Source organism: Macaca nemestrina, chromosome 9 (assembly GCF_043159975.1).
Source record: "Macaca nemestrina isolate mMacNem1 chromosome 9, mMacNem.hap1, whole genome shotgun sequence".
Lineage (NCBI taxonomy): Eukaryota > Metazoa > Chordata > Mammalia > Primates > Cercopithecidae > Macaca > Macaca nemestrina.
In genome coordinates, this window is record NC_092133.1 from 20,041,154 (window position 1) to 20,063,452 (window position 22,299).

Here is a 22,299-nt window from a genome sequence, read left to right on the forward strand (position 1 = left end):
GCTTTGTCAATCCAGTTTATAGGTTTACAAATGCTAGGTTGTAAATCTTGGAGGTAAAAGACACTTAAAGGAAACTGATTTCATTATTGAAACATACGAATGTTGGATTTTCTCTGCTTAAGAATGTCAATTTGATCTTTAGAAAAAAAAATTAAATACTCTAAAGACTCTTGACCTTTCCATCTATTTTCTCAGGATTAGCCAAGGAGCTCTTCCATTGTCTATCCATGTGCACATGCCTCTTTTCATATAAGTACCGCGCGCTAACCGATTGTGCCACTGAAGCACCGCAAATGCTTCTTTTCAACAAAAATGACAAACAGCTTCATAATTAATAAGAAATATAAAATAAATGTACTACAGATGGAAGTTAACTAATTTTGAATTAATTAAGAGGAGTTTAGATTAATTAAAGACAAAAGTATGAACTAACTTAATTTTCCTTGAAGGTGATGAAACTGAATTCATTTGTTTCTGGGTATTTAAAAAATATTTCTTATGGCATTCAAACAAAGCCAAAAGAAAGTAGAAGCTGATTTCTACATTCTTGTTCTTTTCTTCGTTTTAGGTTGCCTATAAAGCTGATTATAAACATGATATTGTCGACTACAACTACCCAGCCACTCTCACGCCTTCCTATCAAACAACGATGAAACTGGTGCCCTTGAAAGATGTGAGTTCCTTTCCAACAGCTCTTTCTGCTTCATCACTTGTCACTTCCTTCCTGAGGAGTGATGTGTAGGCAGCAAGATGGAAAGAAACATGATACAACAGTTCATAGGAGGGTGAAGGGATTGAAGAAAGGGAAATCCTTTTCCAATTTCCACTAGGAAGTTCATTTATGCATGCTTGCACACTCTTAGATTTTCAGTGTGAACTAGGGACAACTCTAGTTTTGTCTTGAAAATAACCTGAGGTTCAGTTTTTCCTCTTAGAATTCAGTGAGCTTTGTCTGCTGGGCACATTTCAAATGCTTGTTCCTTAGCAAGGATGACTTTTTTATTTCTTTGAAAAAAGGTTTGACACGTAGTATGTTAAGGACTGAAGGAAGTAAAATAAAACGTATATATACAAGTTGAGAGGAAGTGGTAATATTGACTCCATTTTTTCTCAGGAGCACATGGGAAAGTATATGTATCCCTTAATTATTACAGCAGTGATTTTATTTACGGTTTGGCTTGTTCCAGGCAAAATGTGTACAATCAATTAAATTTCTTGTTTTCTGATTACAAGAATTTTACTATATGTTTATTATAGAAAATTTAGAAAATACAGAAAAGTACAAAGAAAAAGATAAACGTCACCTACTAACTTAAAAAGTACTTCAGGGGGCTTATAAGTAAGGTTGTATTGTGGTTGCCAGTGAAGGTTATCTCCAATCAATCGATCAATAATTGAACAAATAATTCAGCGTGTATTTATGAATGTCAACTGCTACTTTCCTTTACTTTCCTTTGGGATCAGTACAAGTTTAGAAGTTGATTGAAGTTTTGCTACTGGTAGATAAGTCTTTGAATCTCTCTCTCTCTCGCTCAGAGTTGGGGCAGTAGGATTCAGTTGGGTATCTCCAGTGTCCAACCCAGTGCCCAGACATCAAAACACAATCATTGGCAAATTATATTTATTGAATGAAAGGGGCTTTTCTAATGTGTAATAAAACAGGAGGTAGGAAGCAGAGGAATTGATCAGGGACCTAAACTTTGCTTATCTTTTTCTCAGGAAGTTTGGTTGGATTGACTTGACTTACTCCTTTTACAAAGTTAAACTTGACCGCTACCAAAGCTGCATTTATTTATCTATTTATTTATTTTTTTGGCTGTATACATTACCTGGGAAACTTGCAGATCAAGGGCACCTTATTAAAATTTGAAGATGTGCTTTTGCAGTAGGATTCCAGATATCATGTCTAATAAGTAGCACAAAGAATGCAAGATGTACTGCCTTTATGACATGACCTGCTACTACATTTATCTAGATAAGACTCAGAGTCAAACCAGGCACCTGGAAGCCCACCCAGGAAAGTCTGATGCAAACTTAAACCAGACTGAATTAGAAATATTAATTGAGTTTAGAGGTAAGTTCTAAACTGGCAGCCCATTAACCACATTCATGCTACAGAAGTGCTTTGTTTGGCTACACAGTGGGTTTGCTCTTGTTGTTGTTGTTGTTTTAATTGAACCAACATGTGGAATTTCTGAGTTCAGACAAAAACTAACATGCTCACCTTTTCTTGAAAACTCTGAGACATTCTGCCCCAGATCCTGCAAGGCAGCAATTGGCTGGGACTGGGTGGTGGCTGCTCGCTGTTGCTGTACCTCCTTTAGCTTACCTTCCTGGTTCTGATGTGAATTTGAGTTTATCACCCATAATGCAGGGATTTTAGTAATCAGGAAGTTTGGGGAATCCATTTACAAGAACAATTGTGGTCTCTCTGTCTGGTCATCTTAAAGGTGGTGAAATAGCCATGAAATTAAATAAGCAAGCATGGGTTCTTAATTTGAGAGCATTCCCTTTAGATAGATTTTATAAACATTGATAGAATTAAAATGAGACTCTATCTTTAGCAAAGGAAAAAGAAACCCTTCAAAATGTAGATTGAAGCAATGGCCAAGCATTTGTGATGCTGCAAAGATGTGATTAATCATGGAGACTTTTAATTATGTCCCACAGAGTAAAGTAATTGTACTCAGTAACATACTTAATGCAGAATTATCAGGAAAGAATATGCCATTTAAAAACATAGTTTTTGTGACATTTTATCATGCATAATTCTGAATTCTAATAGACTATTATGAGATGATAATTTTGCCTTCTGAATTAATGCATTAGGAAGTCACCGTACTCTAATCTAATTAATAGTTGACATTGAAATGACTTTATATTTCCTAATTTTCTCTACACACCCCATGTCCAAAACTCAACATGCAAAAACTTTTCTCCTTGAATCATTAACTAAAAAGCACAAAATTATTATTATTATTCTTTTTTTTGAGATGGAGTTTCACTCTTGTTGCCCAAGCTGGAGTGCAATGGTGCAATCTCAGCTCACAGCAACCTCTGCCTCCCAGGTTCAAACAATTCTCCTGCCTCAGCCTCCTGAATAGCTGGAATTATAGGCATGTGCCACCACACTCGGTTAATTTTGTATTTTTAGTAGAGACGGGGTTTCTTCATGTTGGTTAGGCTGGTCTCAAACTCCTGACCTCAGGTGATCTGCCCGCCTTGGCCTCCCAAAGTGCTGGGATTACAGGTGTGAGCCACCGCACCAAGCCTAGTGATGTTTTTTAATCTTCAAATCCAACAAAACTCTCCATGGCCCATTGTCAGGAGCACTTTGTTATTTCTAGGTCCTGTTCTAGAAGTTCACTTGTAAGTCATTTGTTTGTTTCTGGGATGCATTTCCCTGTCTAAACAATGCTAACTCTGGCTGACGGGAACCCCTTGCCCATCTGTAAAATAAAAGTAATAGCTCTAAGCACACTAGTTTTGGCAAACCAGGTTTATAGCGTATAGGTATAGCGCCACCTTGTGACATAGACTCCTGGGATTTGAATCATACCTCTGATACTTACTGCCTGGGTGACCTGGAGCAAGCCACTTTTGGTCTCTGTGCCTCAGTTTCCACACTGTAAGGTAGGGCTAATAATAATGCCTAACCATAGGGTGGTGGGAAGGATTAAATGAGTTAACATGTATGATGTACTTGGAATGGTGCTGCGTACATAGTAAGTATCATGTGTTAGTTATAATTATGATGAGCTGGTTGAAATGAGTACAAGACCCAGGGAAGACACGGAGTATACAAGTTAGTAGCCAGTGGGCCCAAAGTGGCTATTAGACTTATTTCTCTTGGGTCACTGGATTTTTTTTTTTTTTTTTTTTTTTTGAGATGAAGTCTTGCTCTATTGCCCAGGCTACAGTGCGGTGGTGTGATCTCAGCTCACTGCAACCTCTGCCTCCCAGGTTCAAGCGATTCTCCTGCCTCAGCCTCCCAAGTAGCTGGGGTTACAGGCACAAGCCACCACGCCCGGCTAATTTTTATATTTTTAGTAGAGACAGGGTTTCACGATGTTGGTGAGGCTGGTCTTGAACTCCCTATCTCATGATCCTCCCGCCTAGGCCTCCCAAAGTGCTGGGATTACAGGCATGAGCCATTGCCCCTGGCCCAGGTCACTGGATTTAAAAAATATTGAACTATTTGTTAGCTTTTAAAAATTGCAAGATTTTGCATCATAATATGGATTTCTGGTTTCTTTGGAATAACTGGAAAATCTAGCTTCTGCGTGTCCTATTGGTTGCATGACAACCATCTTCTAGAGCTGGGCAGCAGCTGCCTCCCTCAGCCATAGTCCTCTCGACTCCTTACTTCTGCAACTGTAAGGCCAAGCATTGGGCTTGTACCCAGCTAGTGGTCTATCTGGCTCCTAGAGACATTTGTGACTTTTGGGCTGCAAAGACTCCCTGAGGTGGGCTGTCATCTCAGGGAAGTGGCCATAGGAGTTAGCAGCAGACAGGAGGAAGACAGAAAAGCAAAGACATCAGCCTGTAGTCTAGACAGACAGGAGTTGATAGAACAGTACAAGAGTGGCCAAGGTGTGGGCCCCTGGGGAGGGCAGAGCCAGCTGCCAGAGGAGGCTGGCCAAGGCCATAGGTGAGGTACAGGCAGAGATATCAGTAGATAGTGGTGATGCAGAAAAGGGGTGTTGTTCTCAGGCAAAACCCAGGTCTGAAGAATTTGCCACACTGTGTGGGATTCTGGGAGGGGCCTTTGGCCTTGGGCAAGAAAAGAGAGACATGAAGGCTGCGAATGAGGTGTTCAATGGTGATCCTGTCACTTTAAGCCAAGCCCGGGGAGCTCAGCTGGCAAGCAGGCCCAATCTGGAGCCCGTGGACACAGAGATTCAGATGTCCAGAGGCACTGGGTGAGTTTGTGATCCTGGGAGTGAGGACCCATTTGAGATATCTGTGTGGGCAGGGAATGTCTGAGTTTGCTCACTCTGCAGAGTAGGAACCCCACAACAGTTTGTTGAAAAAGTAAATGGATGGGCAAGTGGATGAATGAAAGGAACCATGTGAGCCTAAGGGAAGGAGAGCAGGGTTAGGGATGAGTTTACTTCTTCCTCTTTTACCTGGATTTCAGATAACCTTGATTAAATTCTAAAAGAAGGCCAGGTGTGGTGGCTCATGCCTATAATCCCAGCACTTTGGGAGGCTGAGGCGGGAGGATCCCTTGAGGCCAAGAGTTCCAGACCAGCCTGGCCAACATGGGGAAACCCTGTCTCTATTAAAAATACAAAAATTAGCCAGGCATAGTAGCGCACACCTGTAGTCCCAGCTACCAGGGAGGCTGAGGCACGAGAATCTCCTGAACCCAGGAGGAGGAGGTTGCAGTGAGCCGAGATTGTGCCACTGCACTCCCACCTAGGTGACATAGTGGGACTCTGTCTCAAAATAATAATTAAAAATAAATTGTAAAAGAGGTTATTTGCTACCCACAGCCTCTCCCTCTTTTCTGTATCCTAGCTTTACTTCTACCTGCATAGGTTTCTGGGGCTCTCACTCAGCTCACCTTAGCCCCTCACCCCTTATCACCTACTATCTAGCCTCAAACCTGTTCCTTTACTTCCCTGCCCAAGTTTCCATTCCCTCTGCAGCAGATCTTGGTCAGGTGTGTTTGGAGAAAAATAAGATGATTGGATGCATATATTCTTGTGGGCAAATGGCTAATAATTCTTAATACTTGAAGGGCAATTTGTATTTTCAAAGGGGAGAATTCACTAGTCCTTGATGTCTTGAGGTGGGAACCAGGTAGTCAATGCATCCAACTGCACTGGGGATTCTGCCTCCTCCTCTTTTGAACCTACATCTTCTATGAAAGTGCTAAGCTCAGGGCAATTTCCTTGGGGACTCTGGCAAGGTGGAGGTGAGGGCCAGGCAGGGGCTGGTGTATAGGGTGGGGACATGTTAGGGCCACCTACAAGGAGTCACTGATACTCCATTGCCTCCCACTTAAAGATGCATGTATAACTTGGTTGGACTTTTTGTTCCTCTTTCATTTTACTTTTTTTTTTTCTTTTGACACTTCTTTCTTGGTGAAGTATAAGATGTATACAGAAAAGTATACTATGTGTAGATATATGGCTGGAATTATTTATAAAATGACCTCAGGCATATATTTTCATTGGGAATGAGCCCCAGGCACAGAATTACTGGGACATAGGATATGTGTGTGCCCAAATGCCATACTGTTTTCCAAAGTGGTTGTACCAATCTGCACTTCTGCTAGCACTGTTGTGAGAGTTTTCATAAGTCCTCATCCTTAGCCAGCACTTTGTATTATCAGCAGTTTTAATTTGGCTCTTCAGGTGGTGTGGAGGGGTATCTTGTGGTTTTGGTATGCCTTTCTCTCATTAATAGTGTGGCTGAGCATCTTTCTCTATGTTCACCGGCCACTTAGTTCACCTCTTTTATGAGTTGCCTGTTAGGTGTCTCACTCTCCAAGGTACTGTTTTTCTATCTGTGGGCTTGGAGTGTCTGTCAGTATCCAGTTGGAATATCTGACTCTTTTTCAACATAGTCATTTGAGAATTGCACTTTATTGGGCTTGGGAGAGGGAGCTAAGCAAATCTTCGAGAAAAGAGCAAGTGACATCTTTTTGTGCCGGTTTTTACCTAGGCCAATTATAGGCAGAGCATCGACAAGTTGAAGTACAGCTCAGTGACTGACACGCCACAGATTGTTCAAGCCAAAATCAATGCCCAGCAGCTGAGTCATGTAAGTAACTGTCCCCTGCCCAGCTGGGCGTGGGGGTCTTGGAATTGCTGCTTTGAGGCCTCTGGACATCTGACCTCCAAGGATTTGACTTTCATGAATGGTGACACATGTCTTATTACAGCCAGAAAATGACCCCACTTCTTTTAAACTTTTTATTATGGAAAATATTGAATGCATGCAAAAGTAGAGAGCATAGCATAATGAATCCCCATGTACCTGTCACCCATCTTCAACAGCAATTGATTCATGGCCACCCTGCTTCATCTATATACCTGTCCAATTCTCCTCTTCCACATTATTTTGAAGCCAATTTCAAGTATTGTATAATGTAATCTGTAAATATTTCAGTATGAATCTCTAAAAGGTAAAAAAGAAAAAACATATTTATATAATTTTAACATATCATATCAAAAATCTAACAATAATTCTTAGTATCACCAATCATCTAAAGTTTAAGTTTAATTTCTGGTCAAGACTGCTTCTCGGATGATGCGTATTCATCCAACAGGAGTCACATGTCTGGTTGGCTCTCTTTTGTGTGTGTGATTTAAGATGGCTTTTTGTCATTGTGGGCAGGCATTTGATAATTACCCGGCATATAACAAGATATTCAGCACTGCAGCAAATGTTTTTTTAAAAAGTTCAATATTCTCAAGTGCGTGTAAAGGGAGTTGGTGAAGCAGTCATAGGGAACTCTTTTGCAAACTCACAACTTCGAGTGCGTCTTTGAGTTTCTTTACTTTTCATTTGACGCCTTCAGTTCATTAATTTAAAACATTCACAAAAAGTACAGGCTGCCTGGCAAAATGGCTTTTCTGGAAACTCCTTCTCAGCTATGGGTCTAAGGGGGAAAGAGCTATGGGTCCCTAAAGTTCTCTTTCTGCCCATATAAAAGCCCTACAGATTTATTTTAAATCCAACAGGTGAATTACCGTGCTGACTATGAGAAAAATAAGTTGAATTACACATTGCCCCAGGATGTTCCTCAGCTGGTGAAGGCCAAAACCAATGCCAAACTCTTCAGTGAGGTAAGAGAGCAATGTGGGGAGAAGGTGGAGGGGTTATGGAGCGATGTGAAAAACGAAGATACTGGGATGGTCCAGCAAGTGGGAAGTGTCTATCCCTGAGAAAGGCTCTTCAGAGGCATCCATCAAATTGTAACTTTGAATTTTGCTGTGTCATGGCATGTGGTAGTTTACTAGTGATAAATTGGTCATAGCCATTTAGTCCCATTATATGAGCATGTGTACAATCTATGTGTGAACACACACACACCCCTACATCCTCATCCTCATCACCCTGGTGAATTGGTGATTTGCTGTGTGGAGGAATTTTAAGTTTTTTTTTTTTTTTTTTTTTTTTTGAGACGGAGTCTCGCTCTGTCACCCAGGCTGGAGTTCAGTGGCACGATCTCGGCTCACTGCAAGCTTCACCACCCAGGTTCACGCCATTCTCTTGCCTCAGCCTCCCAAGTAGCTGGGACTACAGGTGCCCGCCACCACTCCTGGCTAATTTTTTGTATTTTTAGTAGAGACGGGGTTTCACTGTGTTAGCCAATATGGAATTTTAAGTTTTAAGAAGATCAATCTGCATCATCAGATTCTCCCTGGAGTCACAAGTAGGCTATGATTTGGCTTCTCATTCTAGATGGAATTTTGGGGGCAGGAGAAGAAAAGAAAAGGAACTAACATTGTTTAAGTGCCTGTTCTACCCTGGGGCAGGCACTGTATATGTGGAATTATCGTAAGTCCCAGCAGGTATTGTAGGGGCACAGTTAGTGGCATGGGCTTTGGTGTCGGAGAGACCTAGGTTCAGATGTTGGCACTGCCATTTTTAAAATTTATGTAACCATAGGTGAGCTCTTTAATCTCACTGAGCCTCACAGGCCTAATGTGAAGATTTGCGGTTAATGAGTAGAAATCATTTAGGAAAAGGCCAATAAACAGTAGTTGTTATTGCCAGGGCAGTGTCAACACCCCACATTTATGTTACACTTCACCAGTTTAAGATCTCTTTACGTATACTCTATCCAATTTATTCTCACAGCAATCCTGAGAAAGAGACTGTGATACTCTCTTTGCAAATAGGAGACTGAGGCCCTAAGAGGTCATTGGCCAAGGTCACATGATCAGAAAACAACAGAGCAAGGAGCAATACATGGGTCTTTTCTTTGTCCTGTTCCATTATCACTGGCCTGCACAGCTCTACAACGAAGGAATCAACTAACTGTGTTAATAATTACTGTTATCATTTTGATAACAACAGTCGAGACTCTGGTCTGTAAATAGAGGAAAAAATCAACTTTGCTTTAAAAAAATATCTTTGACGTTTGGCAGGAATATGGGTAGCAACTCCTATTCACTTGTGGTTTTGTTTGTCAGGTTAAGTATAAAGAAGGCTGGGAGAAGACAAAGGGGAAAGGATTTGAGATGAAGCTGGATGCCATGTCTCTGCTGGCCGCCAAAGCCTCTGGGGAGCTTGCTAGCAATGTAGGTTTCCTCTCATTAATTCAAGAATGCATAAGAAATGGTTCCAATAAAATGTCAGTGGTCCTGCCGAAAAAAATAATGACTCTTAACATTGTAAACATCTCAATACTTTAATCTTTTTCTGGATTTGTGAAAGATTGGGAGGTGTTTTTTCAGAATTGTTCCCCTTGCACTTGTTAAAACCAGAGCCCCATAGACGGCAAAGCTTCTCTCTCACTCACAGTAGACCTTCTTCTTTCTCTCAAGATTAAATATAAAGAAGAATATGAAAAGACAAAAGGCAAAGCCACGGGTACAGCCGACTCTAGGCTTCTACACTCCCTGCAGATTGCTAAGATGAGCAGTGAGGTAAACTCTTTTTCTAACCCCCAACCCCTCACTTACAGTTGTGTTATTTTAAAAGTTTTTCCTGGGCCTACTTCACCTGGGACTGTTACCTTTTTATTGACTTCTACCTGCAACTCTTTTCTTTCCTGGCTTGTGTAAGAAGTTTGGTTTATTTATTTTGCCAAAGCATATTCTTTTCTTTAAATGATTGAGGAGCGTGGCCCTAAGGGTGACAGCATCTGCTGATCAAGGTACAAAGGTGTTCAGTTGCATTTATTCATGTCACAAATGTTTGCCAAGTGACTACTATGGGCAAGACACTGTGTGAGACCCTGGGGCTATAAGAATGAACAGCACATAATAAGTTTCTCCCTAATGGAGCAAAGCATCCTGCTTGTTGTGGCACTGTCCTGGTCCTGTGGTTACAACATATATGGTATTCAAATATTTAGCGAGCCAGGGACTCCCAGGCTGCAGCCAATCAGAATGACGATGCTTGTAAACAACTGTAATGGCTGGAAAGAAACCTTGGTAAATGTCACTTACCAAAAGGCTTTGGGGAAGGATAATTCTGCCAGAAGAGACAGACCTGGTTTCTAATCAAGTCTTCCCTGCTGATGCTGAATAGGGAAAAAGACACAAAAGATTGCCTGCTCCAAGCTGTGAGGCCAACTTGCACTGCTGTGATGGTACAGTTGGATGTAATTATCCAATGAGTCATTAAAGAGCCACAGCTTGAATAGAAGAGAGTTGGCATCTGGGTTGCCATTTTGGACGTGTCTACAGAACAAGCCAAATGAAGTGCATAGTCATGAAGCATAAAGAGGCATTGAGAATTTGGCTTCAGTTTAGACAGAATACATTGATGTTTCATATGTGCAGTTGGAGCAACTGGGGGTCAAAAAGGTTGTATCTTTCCCAAAGCCATATGGTAGTCAGCAGTAGTGGTAGAGGGGTAGCGAATTAGACCCTAGAACTGTTATTACGTGGCACCACACTCCTCCTACTATAGCACACTGTCTTTCCCCATCATCACCACCATCATCACCACTATCTCCATCACCTTCACCATCACCATTGTCATCGTTACAATGATCAATCACCATCATTGCTGCCATCATCACCATCATCACTACCATCACCACCACCGCTATCACCACCATCATCGTCACCACCAAACCACCGTTGTTATTGGCATGCTGACATTTATCAAGTGTTTGCTATGTGACAGTCCCTGTACTAAGCATCTTTCAGCTATTATTCATTTACTTATCACAACAGTCTCCCAGAGGGAAACGAGTCCTTAGAGAGGTGACATAACTTTCCAGAGGTCACCTTCTGTTAGAGGGCAGATCAGGTTTGAACTCAGGCTTGTCTGGCTCTGCAGCCCAAGCTTCTTTATTCTTTCTCTTAAAGCATCTGTGAGAATTGGGAATAGAGTTTTCTCCTGGAGCAGCCGGGTAAAAAGGTTTAGCATTGGCAAGAGACAGTCCTCCCAAAAACAAAGTAGTGTGGAACCTCAGCTCCCTCATGGTGCTGCCTTTCAGAGCCAAGACTTGGGTCACACCTTTCTGACAGAAGGGTGCCGATTCTCCTGCTCCCAGAAGCCTGGAAATCTTTCCTGCATTTTCATATCACTCCTGCAAAGGGTGAGCTTCAACTAACAAAACAGTCCTTGTTTTGGTACATTCAAGGTTGAGTATAAGAAAGGCTTTGAAGAGAGTAAGACCCGGTTTCACCTGCCCATGGATATGGTAAACATCAGACATGCTAAGAAGGCCCAAGCTCTTGCCAGTGACCTGGACTACAGGAAGAAACTGCATGAATACACTGTGCTGCCCGAAGATATGAAGACTCAGTGGGCCAAGAAGGCCTATGGGCTCCAGAGCGAGGTGAGTCTGCACATTGCCAGTTCTCTTCATGCATCTCTTGCAGTTGGACATGCTTTCAGAGTGATTCCAAACCTGTGCATGAGTCTCTTACATAAAACTTGGAAGACTAGGAAGAACTGCAGGAAATGTACTGGGGCTAGAAAGGACAGATGGGGAAGTAGAGATATAGTTGACACAATGGAGACTGGAGGGTGGAGGATCAGGGCTCACAGCTAATTCTTAAGTCAAGATGTATTGGTGATGGGGACCAGTCAAGGAGAAGAAAATGTTGAAAATGATAAATAAATCCTGGAAATTTAGCAGGTTGGCAAAGAAAGGCCGTTGGTCAACAAATATGAGAAACACTCTTTTTGCTAAGGTTGCGGTGTCTCAGCACTAAGGTAGAGCATGCTACTCTCGTTACAAAGTGGGCCCAGTGGCTGTATCTCCCAAGTGGAGACCTGCCTGATCATAAAGGATCAGGGAGCAGTTCTTCCAGGAAGGCAAATGCAGGATCAAGATCTTCCTAAGTCTCCCATCAACTCTGTCCTGTCTCTATCCATGTGCCCAATGAGAGCTTTGTGGTTTTTCTCTTGTAGCTGCAGTACAAGGCCGACCTGGCATGGATGAAGGGAGTTGGGTGGCTGACAGAGGGGAGTCTCAACTTGGAACAAGCCAAGAAGGCCGGACAGCTGGTTAGCGAGGTAACCTGCACTTGGGCCTCTGGCCTCCAGTAGTCCTCAGCCCCTGACTCACGCAGGGTGATCTTTGCCTCTAATTCCCTTTCTCTACCCCCAGATTTATTCTGGGTGTGATTCAAAGTGGGAGTACTTCATTTCACACCTGTAGTGCATTCTCAGCTAACTTTCCACAGCCTTAAACTTCCTGAGATGGTGTCATTAAAGAAGCCTACCTATTTACTTTGAGTAGCAGTTGCATCCAAAGAATAATTTTGTTTAGAAAGGTGTAATATACAGCACCTGGGAAAACAGCATTTCTTAAGTGAGCAGCGTGTGATTCCTTTTGAATCAGAGAGTCCAGTATTTGGAGGATAACGTTCTCATTATGCCTGTGCCTTAAATTCACTGCAGATTTCAGGCAAGTCATTTAACCTTCCTGATCCTCTTTCCCTCATATAAAAATGAAGAGGTTGGCCTGTAATCCCAGCAATGTGGGAGGCCGAGGTGGGCAGATCACGAGGTGAGGAGATGGAGACCATCCTGGCTAACACGGTGAAACCTCGTCTCTACTAAAGACACACAAAAAATTAGCCAGGTGTGGTGGCATGTGCCTGTAATCCCAGTTACTCAGGAGGCTGAGGCAAGAGAGTTGCTTGAACCTGGGAGGCAGAGGTTGCAGTGAACTGAGATTGTGCCACTGCACTCCAGCCTGGGTGACAGATCGAGACTCCATCTCAAAAAATAAAACAAAACAAAATAAAATAAAAATGAAGAGGTTGGATCAGATGCGCTCCCAGGTGCCTGCAGCTCTAAGCCCTTGCCTCTCTTTATGCCATAGAAAGCTGGCTCTGGCATCAGGCAGAGGAGGACTTCTGAAGGACATTTCATTTGGAAGTGTCACTATTTCAGGAACTTTGTTTGGAATCTTCAAAGGGGATTCTTGTTTCAGGGCCAAGAAGGCTGAGTCGGCATATCTCTTGCAAATGATAATAATGGTGATAATAATACCTGCCATTTATGGACTGATAATCATTATTGAATCGCCACTTTGGGTGTATTATATACATACTGTTAATGTATAGATCACCACAGTCCTATGTGATTAGATGGTATGATTATCCTATTAATATTCCCATTTTACAGATGAAGAAAGCGGGATTGAAGTTATACTTTTAGTAAGTAGAAGAGCTGGGATCTGTCCCCAGGGTGTTTGATCTGGTGCCCTCGCTCTTGACCATGAGACAGTATTGCATCTCAAAAGCATATCTTGTAATGTACTCTTATATTCCCATTGTACTCACCCTCCTCTGAGATAGACATATTTAGGCTTAGAATGTAGAATGAGGTAGAGAGAAAAGCATAGCCCTTTAGGGCTTTCATTACCTAGCTTGTTGGAGACTAACTAAAGTTCAGGTGGAGCAACCAGAGCCCCATCTATCTTGGACAGGGGTGCAGCAGAGGGGAGAGAATGTAGCCAGTTGGTCCTTGAGATTCAGGAATGTCAGTTTCTATCTCACTTCCTGTATTACCTGCTAATTCTTAAGCTCCTCCAAGGCCAGGAGGATATCATCTCCTTCACCCTTTTTATGTTCCTCTGTGCTCTGTACGGAGTAGATTCTTGGCTGCTCAGGAAGTACTTGTGATTTGACCAATGCATAGTCTGGGATGACCAGGAATTTCCAACAATGGCAGAGCAATATGACTCCCTTCAGTTATGTGGTGAAGGAGTTTTCCCATTCAACACAGTGGAACTAGGGAGGAAAATTAGAAGTCTCTTTGGAATGTTTTCTCTAGAACTTTTTTCCCCTAAAGGCAGAAAAGTTGGAGTTCCCAGTGTTCCAGTCACTATGTTGGGTTCCGGTGGTTGCTATAACCCTCCTGCTGATGGCATGGGGAATTTTGCCAGAACCAGGCTGTGAGCTCATCTCTGATCTCCCTGCCATGTGAAGCTTTTGCTTCCACACGCTGTCCTCAGTGGCCACCTTTCCCAGCAACTTTGGCAGTTTCAATGGAAAAGCCAGAGGAGCTAATCTTCAGGAAAGACAAGAAGTCCCTGAGGGGGGACAGAATTAGCACATTGAAAATTTACCAATTAATTTGTGGCTGTGAGATGGGGACACTACGAGGACAAGACCTCAATGATCTGGAAAATCAGAAACTGTGAAGGCGAATTCCACCTGACCGCAGGCTTCTGTCTGTGGCTCTGTGTCTCCTTCCTTAAAGCTTCTGCTTCCTGGACAATCATGATAACACCATGGCAATGGCTATGTCCTGACACTGTCCCAGGGACCTGACTCACACGTAAAACATGGTGCTGAAGCCTCTGCTCCACACTAGACTGAAGTAGCTTCTACTGTTGTCCTCATTGTACACTCCAGGCAAGGGTGGCTTAGGTTGGATTGAGTGATGTACCAGAGGTGACGAAGCTGGAAGGATGAACAGGCAAGATTTGAACCTCAGTCTTTATCATTGTAAAGTCCAAGTTTCCTCCACCTCACCCTCCTATGTCAGGTCTATGTTTATAAAATGTATACCTCCCCAGGGCACACGGTGAAATACAGGGTTACTGAAGAGGAAAATTACATTTCCCATTCAGTAATAGCAACTAAAACAAGTTCAGTGGATCAGGTGATCTCAGGGCTGTGTGGTTCTGTTCAAGCTGCAGGATCAACTAGAACATTCCTCCCAAGGGAATGCTTGGACCACAGAAAGTATGTGTGTGTGTGTGTGTGTGTGTGTGTGTGTGCGCATGTGTAGGGCGGTAGGGGTAACCCAGTCCTAATACTGTGGGGTCCCTTTCCTTTGGAAACAGAAAAACTACCGGCAGAGGGTCGATGAGCTGAAGTTCACCAGCGTGACCAACAGCTCCCAGATGGAGCACGCCAAGAAGAGCCAGGAGCTACAGAGTGGGGTGAGTCCTGGGCTGCCCTTTCTCCACCAAGCTGCTGTGTCATGGGCCCGGGATCCTTCAGGGACAACAGCAAGTGCTGCCCAGGCATGATCCAGAAACCAAAGAGCCTTCCCTTTAAATAGGCTGGACCCAGCTTTCCCCAGGCTTCCAGGCCGTTTCTGGAACTGGACACCAGGGCCCTTGCTTCATCCACCACCATCTCCCCCGATTTTATAAGGGATAGATGCAGGGCTGACTTTATTCCTTTTCAGCTTCCAGTATTCTCTAGTTCCCTTTTTCTTCTGTCTCCTATCTCTCGTCAAAGACTCTCTAATTCTGGAGCCTGGAGAGAATTATCTTGGAGGAGGACAACATTTGTGTTTGGGGTGTGAGCAGGTCACACCCACATAAGCTTATTTATGGGGCCAGAACAAAGAAGCACCACATACATTATTTACAGATTAGTTCTCTACACCAAGCAGGACCATAGTTGCCACAGTCTGTCCGGGACCTTCCTAGCGTTCCTTCCTAAAGGTCCAGGTGAGATATACTTGCCAGAAAGGATACTATCAGCATAACTCAGAGTCAGCAGAAAGCCACTGTTTGGAAACTCAAGTTGGGGCTGGAGGGGAAGCAAGGAGAGAAAAAGAAGAATGATAAGTTTGCCATGGAGGAGATGTCCACGCATGCTCACTTTCCTGGTGTCAGTACCCATGAATGGATTAAGGTTGATTATGGAGGGGAAGGAGGCAGAGTATGCTTCTTATTTTTCCCACCTGGGGAGTCTGTACTACTCTGAACCTCGTGGTGGGGTATTTTTATGGCCACAGATAGTGTAAATACCAACATTTGCGGAGGTTGATACCATCCCAAAGTTAAGGTGTGAAAAGAGAAACCTTGGAGGGGTTTTCAGGTTGGCTCCCTGCCACATTTTTCTCCCAGCTCCTCCCCACTGCTTCTCCTTCTCTCATCATCTCTCCTTGACTGTATTCTGTCACTCAGAGTCTGATCTGGTGGGTTTTGTAATGGACTTTCTGTGCAAGTCAGAGAAGTGCCAACCAGACAGAGACACCATGAGGGATGCCACCCTGCCCACCTCGCCCCTGCCACCTGTTCCTGACTCAGTGCTCTCTCTCAACAGGTGGCCTACAAGGCAGGAAATGAGCAGTCTGTCCATCAGTATACCATCAGCAAAGACGAGCCTCTCTTCCTGCGGGCCCGAGCCAATGCTGCAAATCTCAGCGAGGTACAGAGAGAGGGAGTGGGCAGCATGAACTCTGCTCTCCTTTGTGTATAGCCACCTGGTAAACCAAGCCCACCAGCCATGGCATAGTGTCTGCGTCAACTGAGGTTACATACATCTGTTTGTTGTAAAAACAGCTCACCCAGCAGATCTGGCTCCTGATCAGTGTTTTAGGGGGAGAGGAGGACAACTTTCACAGGAATGGGCTAGTGGAGGACTCCAGCCACTGAATGTATCCTGGGGTTGGATGTAGGGGTTATTCTAGGTGCCAGAGTTGAAACAGCATAATCGTGGTAGAGGGGAGTAAGAGCTCAGACATTTGCTCCAAATGGTCTGGGTTTGATCCTTGGTTGCCACTTACTAGGTGTGTGACCTTGGGCAAATTCTTCGTTCTCAGGTGTCCCATTGGTAAAGTGATGCCAACATTAGTCCCATCGGGTTGTCATGAGGTTTTAGTGAGTCTCTACACATCAAGCACTCAGAGGCAAGTGCACAGTGGTAGCTGTTAGTCATGAAAGTATCCATAGTTCCAACTTTCCTCCTGTCTGTATCTTCTGGGGAAGGTGTTTTCTTCGCTGTCCCTGCTTAGCTCCCAGGTCTTTGGGTCCCTCATCTGAGAAATAGATGGGGAGGAGAATTGGGAGGAGAAGCAGAGGTTAAATTGATTCACATGCAGAAAGGGAAAGGAGCCTTCCAGAAGAAAGATCTTGAAATTTGGAGATAAGAGCAGGAGAGAGAACGGGAGGTGCAAGGAAAAGACCCAGGTGGACTAGAGGCTGGGGGAAGGTGGGAGGAAAGAGAAAGAGGTGCAGCTGGAGCTGCTGCTGACCGGGTGGGGTGCGTGGACGGAGATGGAGAATAGACTTCTCAGAAACGTCACTGTGTTGTGCTATGCTATCCTACCTTTGGCATGTTTTTGAGACTTCCACGAAAACTCCTAGTATTTGTTAAGGCTTCTGGAGTTTAATTTCTGCTTTTTTTAAATTGAAGCCCTATGTGTTAAGAGGCCTTAAGGCAGGAAGAAGGCCTGGCTGTATTCAGATGACATGATTTCTGTGACTCTCAGAGAAGAATGTAATAATCAATATTGCTTTCCTAGAATGGTCATTAGAGTCTAGAGAAATGTTCTCACATGAGAACCCTTTCACATGAAAACCCCCTCACCTTCTCTCCTAAATCCCCTTAGAAACTGTACAAGAGCAGCTGGGAAAACCAGAAGGCAAAAGGGTTTGAGCTACGTCTTGACTCCTTGACCTTCCTGGCAGCGAAAGCCAAGAGGGACCTGGCTAGTGAGGTGAGTCTGTCCCCAACTTGTAAAAGAGACTGCAGAATCCTGTGTTTTTATACCTGGGAGATTCTCTGAGTGTCTGGGCAGGTTCTTAATCTCTCTGAACCTCAGGATTCTTATCTATAAAATGGAGATAATAGCCCTAACCTTGCAATGAGATAATCACATCCGTGCCTATTTAATAACTGCTTGCCACACATTGATTTTCAGTAAGTGATGACTTACTATTTGTAGTAGTAGCAGGAGTAAGAATCCAGATTTCTCACTTTACAGATAAATTGATGCCCAGAGACATTCCATGACTTTCTAAGCACGTTGTGGTCTGTTAATGGTTAATACAGGCTCTGGTGTCAGATAGACCTTGTATAAAATCCCACCTCTGTCATCCATTAGCATTGTTACTTCAGGAAGGTTGTTTAAGCTTTAAAAATCTCAGTTAACTTGCTGGTAAATTGGTAATTGCAAAATAATGACAAGGAAATGGAATGAATTGATGTACATGAAGTATTGTATAGACTAATACAATCTGTTAGGAGTCGGATGTGAGAAAAGGAGCTTGAGCCAGGATTTAAGTCAAACTCTGCTTCCTTCATTGAGAAAGTCTTGCTTCCAAAAAAGATCAGCTAAACCAAAAACAACTGGCTTGGTGATGTGGTTGGTTTACATTCTGACATAAGCCCTTTATCTTATTCTTAGTCGGTAACGTTTTACAGATCAGCACTGGTCTGTGGATGCACTTCAGTTACACAGCCTTGTCCCGTGCTTGGTTCTACCATGGGTTCGATAAGGGGTGGCAGATATTGATACTGTTGTTGTTGCCAGAGCTGAGAGTAGAACATGAATCTACCACTGACTGAAGCAATGATAATGTTGAAAATCATGCCCCACACTGGTGCCTTCTGACAGTTTTCACAACTTTTTCATATTTATTCTTGCTTCGGGTCCTTGTTACTCTCGACCTAGTGTTGTTTTTCAAACCATGTGCTCCTTTTTGTCCCTCATACTTCCCCAAATATATATGTACTCCAGTTATCTTTTAATTTGAGTTCCTTTCATAAGCAGCAATTGTAGTTTGGCTATTCTGTATGTTTTTCATTTCATGGCTACTTTTATTTATAACTCTGAGCTTTCTGGCAGCTGAGGTGAAAAGGGAAATAATGGGTAATAATATTTTCTTTCACTGATGAAAGAAAATATATCAGATGTTCAAAAAAGGCAAACTTTCATTTGACTCTAGTTCTAATAGGATTCTGTCCAATGGCTTTGTCTTAGCTCTCATACATGGAGTCTGAAGCCTAACAATTCCTTTAGGAGAGTCTAATGTATCCCTGCTCTGTTCCTATTTAGGTGAAGTACAAGGAGGATTATGAGAGATCCAGAGGGAAGCTCATTGGGGCAAAAGGTGTACAGGGAGATTCGCAAATGAGCCACTCACTGCAAATGTCCAAGCTGCAGAGTGAACTGGAGTACAAGAAGGGATTCGAGGACACCAAATCCCAATGCCACGTCTCCCTGGACATGGTCCACCTTGTGCATGCCCGCAAAGCTCAGCATTTAGCCACAGACATAGGCTACAAGACGGCGGCACATCACTTCACGGCTTTGCCCACAGACATGAAGGTGGAATGGGCCAAGAAGGCTTATGGCTTACAGAGTGATGTAAGCTCTGTGTGAGTGTGTGCACATGTGTGTGTATGTGTGTGTTGTCTGTGTGCTAGTGCAAGTGTTTCCCTAAGCCATTCAACGCAACTATTTATGCTATGGGACACCTGTTTCTGGATCCCTAAGTGGCAACACTTTACTTTGTTAGTGGTTTAACTTTTATTCAAACTAGGCTGATTTTAGATTCTGTACTAACAAACAGAAGAAATCATAGAGTTACTTTTTCCTTCTTGGAATTCTGGCCTACATATGTTTTCCAGGTTTCTTTTTATTGCCGGGGGGAAGTATCTTTGTGTCACTCCTAGCAGTGGCCTGCTAGGGGAGAGCGTCACTGATAACTCACCCCGACTTTGGTAGTTCCCATTTTTGGAATGGGTAGGTCGCTAATCTTCAATAACCCTTTCCCCGTCCTCCTGATCCTCGCCTCCCAGTTCTGCTTTCTGTCTTCAGGTGACTCTTGCACAAGAATGGGGGTGAACTGAGAAGGCAGGTCAGCTGCAGTCAGACTATTACACAGGAAGTGTGTGTGTGTGTGTGTGTGTGTAGACACACCCTTCCTGGTAGAGCTGTTTCATGATAGATGATGATATGCTAGTTTAAGAGAAGTGTCCATTTAAATGACTTTCCATTAAAACTACTCATTCAATGGAAACTAAAGAAATGAGAAGAAATACGCCCTGCCCCCACACCGAGGTGGCCAGGAAGGAATTGGCACTGTGGGAAGCCTCCGCTGTCTTGTGAAATTCCCTCAAATAGCGCCCACCTGGGTTCTGTTGTGAATTCTCATTTTCTTGTCCCCCGTGTGTCATTTTAAACAAGAAAACTGGTAATGCAGACAATGAGGACGTGCTTCTTTCCGAGCAGACTCGTCCATAATGAGGGGCAAGGTTGGTTTGGCCCCTCCTGCGCCACCCCCAGTAGTGTTGGGTGGGACCTAAAGCCACTGTCCCAAGGGATGCCTCCAATTAAAGGGGAAATTAATTGACTTTTGGGAGCCCTACCTGTGACTGTGCAGAAATGCGTAAGACAAAAGTGGCATCTAATTTGACTCAGCTGGCACCAAGGCTGTGTCGGGAGCCACTAATAGCCCTTTAAATGTCTGTGCACCAACAATGGCCTGCTTTTTTTTTTCTTTCTTTCTTTCTCCTTTGTCAGAACCAATACAGGGCAGATGTGAAGTGGATGAAAGGCACGGGCTGGGTCGCCACTGGGTCATTAAATGTGGAGCAGGCGAAGAAGGCAGGAGAACTCATTAGTGAGGTGAGATTTCCTGACAGCCTGTAACGGGCCTGGCTGCATTAGGCGTGTGGCGTCTCTGTATAAAATTAAAATAATTTCCACTCAAAAGGCAAAGAAAAAGGCAAAGCCACATGAAAGACCTCAAAACCCAGACTAGGGCTGGTAATTAGAGGGAAACCACACACGAAACACACACCAGTAGGGGCCCTGGCAAAAACAAAGTGGGTGACAAATGATATTATGAATAATAATGACAATCAAACAGAGCTCAATTGCTACCAACCAACTTACCTTTTTAATGAAGCAACACAGGAGAGATGATGAAAAGATACATTTATTGCACCCAAAAAGCCCTTCGGTGACTTTAGGCACATTTTCTTCCTCTCCCTTTCTGCCACAGAGTCAACAGTTTTTGAATATTCACGTGGTGGTCACCATGTGACATGGTTCTTTCTAGAGGGAGGGTCTCACTTCATTTTACTCAGTTCTGCCTACTTATAGCCACCTTGACTGGAACCTACAGCATCACTGCTTGCAAAAAGTTGTTTCTTCATATTTCATGATGGTGTCATTGAGCAGCTCTTTCTGAGTTTTTCAACCTCGGCGCTATTGACATTTTGATTTTTCTTTGTTGTGGGGTTATCCTGTGCCCTGCAAGATGTTTAGCAGGACGTCCTACAAGGATGCCAGTAGTGCCCTCTGTGGCAACCAAAAATGGATCAAGATATTGCGGAATGCCCCCCAGGGAGCAGAATTGTCCCTGTTGGAGCGGCACAGGACGAAGCTCCCAGGAGGCTGGACACCATCAGACCATTCACACCCATGCTCTTTATGTTTGCTTGTGGGGAGACTTGATCAGAAGACAAGTGAGCATTTGCCTAGTTGTCTTCAGAGTAACCTGGTCTTTCTAGACTTTTCTGGGAGGGAAGGGGACCATAATGGCCATAGTCCCACAGGATGTTAGCTTTGGCAATGAGTCTCCTGGAATTTTTTTTTTTTTTTTTTTTTTTGAGGAGAAAGCTTTCTTTCTGAACCTATAGTTAAAATAGAAAGACACCCTTGTTGGTTTTTCAAACACACCCGTCCAGCATTAGTATTTTCCCATGGAACGTCATTCTCACTACCTGGCACACTGTAGAGTTGACTTCAAAAAGTGGCCTTATGTTGATTGGCCTGATTTTTAGGGACCTTGGTCAACACTCAAGGCTCAGAAGACCCTGGGAACTCCATGGGAATAGCACTGCTCTAATTTGTTCATTCTAGTTCAGGAGAGGCCCTCTGGGAGGATGAATGTGAAGAACTTGTAGGAATAAACATTTAGGTTTGAAGATTCATGATCCCAAACTCTCAATATTGGGCTCACTCACAAAAGGAAATGAAGACTAAAGACCATATTTGCATAATTTAGACTTCAAGATGATTTCCTTCATGTGTCCAAATCTGGCAGCCAAGGGATCTTCAGGGGACCATGTATCCCACAGCTGTTAGTTAGTCGCCTCATTGTGCATACTTTCTCAACAAATTTGCTTATCCTCTTTGATGGGCTTATCGCATGCTAGTCCTCAAACTTTAATAAGTAAAGCAAGATATCTTTCAGCAACTTTCCCCCCCATCTCATGTCAGGCTGTCACATTTACAAGTTAGTGTCGAATTGGGCCACCTTGTTCTTCTTCTTCTTTTTTTTTTCTTTTTTTTTTTTTTTTTGAGACGAGTCTTGTTCTGTTAACCAAGCTGGAGTACAGTGGAGCGACCTTGGCTCACTGCAGCCTCCGCCTCCCGGGTTCAAGCGATTCTCCTGCCTCAGCCTCTTGAGTAGCTGAGATTACAGGCGCCCAC

General features: G+C 43.5%; 1 protein-coding gene across 5 annotated transcripts in view; it reads left to right on the forward strand.

Moving 5' to 3' along the window:
• NRA (nebulin related anchoring protein) overlaps positions 1 to 22,299 on the forward strand; it is a 76,511-nt gene that overhangs the window by 23,811 nt on the left and 30,401 nt on the right. For all 5 annotated transcript variants that reach the window (XM_011716105.2, XM_011716142.2, XM_011716122.2 and 2 more), the window contains 12 exons: positions 569 to 673; positions 6,676 to 6,774; positions 7,698 to 7,802; positions 9,156 to 9,263; positions 9,510 to 9,611; positions 11,285 to 11,482; positions 12,061 to 12,165; positions 14,954 to 15,052; positions 16,173 to 16,277; positions 17,461 to 17,568; positions 18,910 to 19,221; positions 20,380 to 20,484. In XM_011716105.2, coding sequence (XP_011714407.2) covers positions 569 to 673; positions 6,676 to 6,774; positions 7,698 to 7,802; positions 9,156 to 9,263; positions 9,510 to 9,611; positions 11,285 to 11,482; positions 12,061 to 12,165; positions 14,954 to 15,052; positions 16,173 to 16,277; positions 17,461 to 17,568; positions 18,910 to 19,221; positions 20,380 to 20,484 — 1,551 coding nt within the window. The remainder of the gene's footprint in view (positions 1 to 568; positions 674 to 6,675; positions 6,775 to 7,697; positions 7,803 to 9,155; positions 9,264 to 9,509; positions 9,612 to 11,284; positions 11,483 to 12,060; positions 12,166 to 14,953; positions 15,053 to 16,172; positions 16,278 to 17,460; positions 17,569 to 18,909; positions 19,222 to 20,379; positions 20,485 to 22,299) is intronic.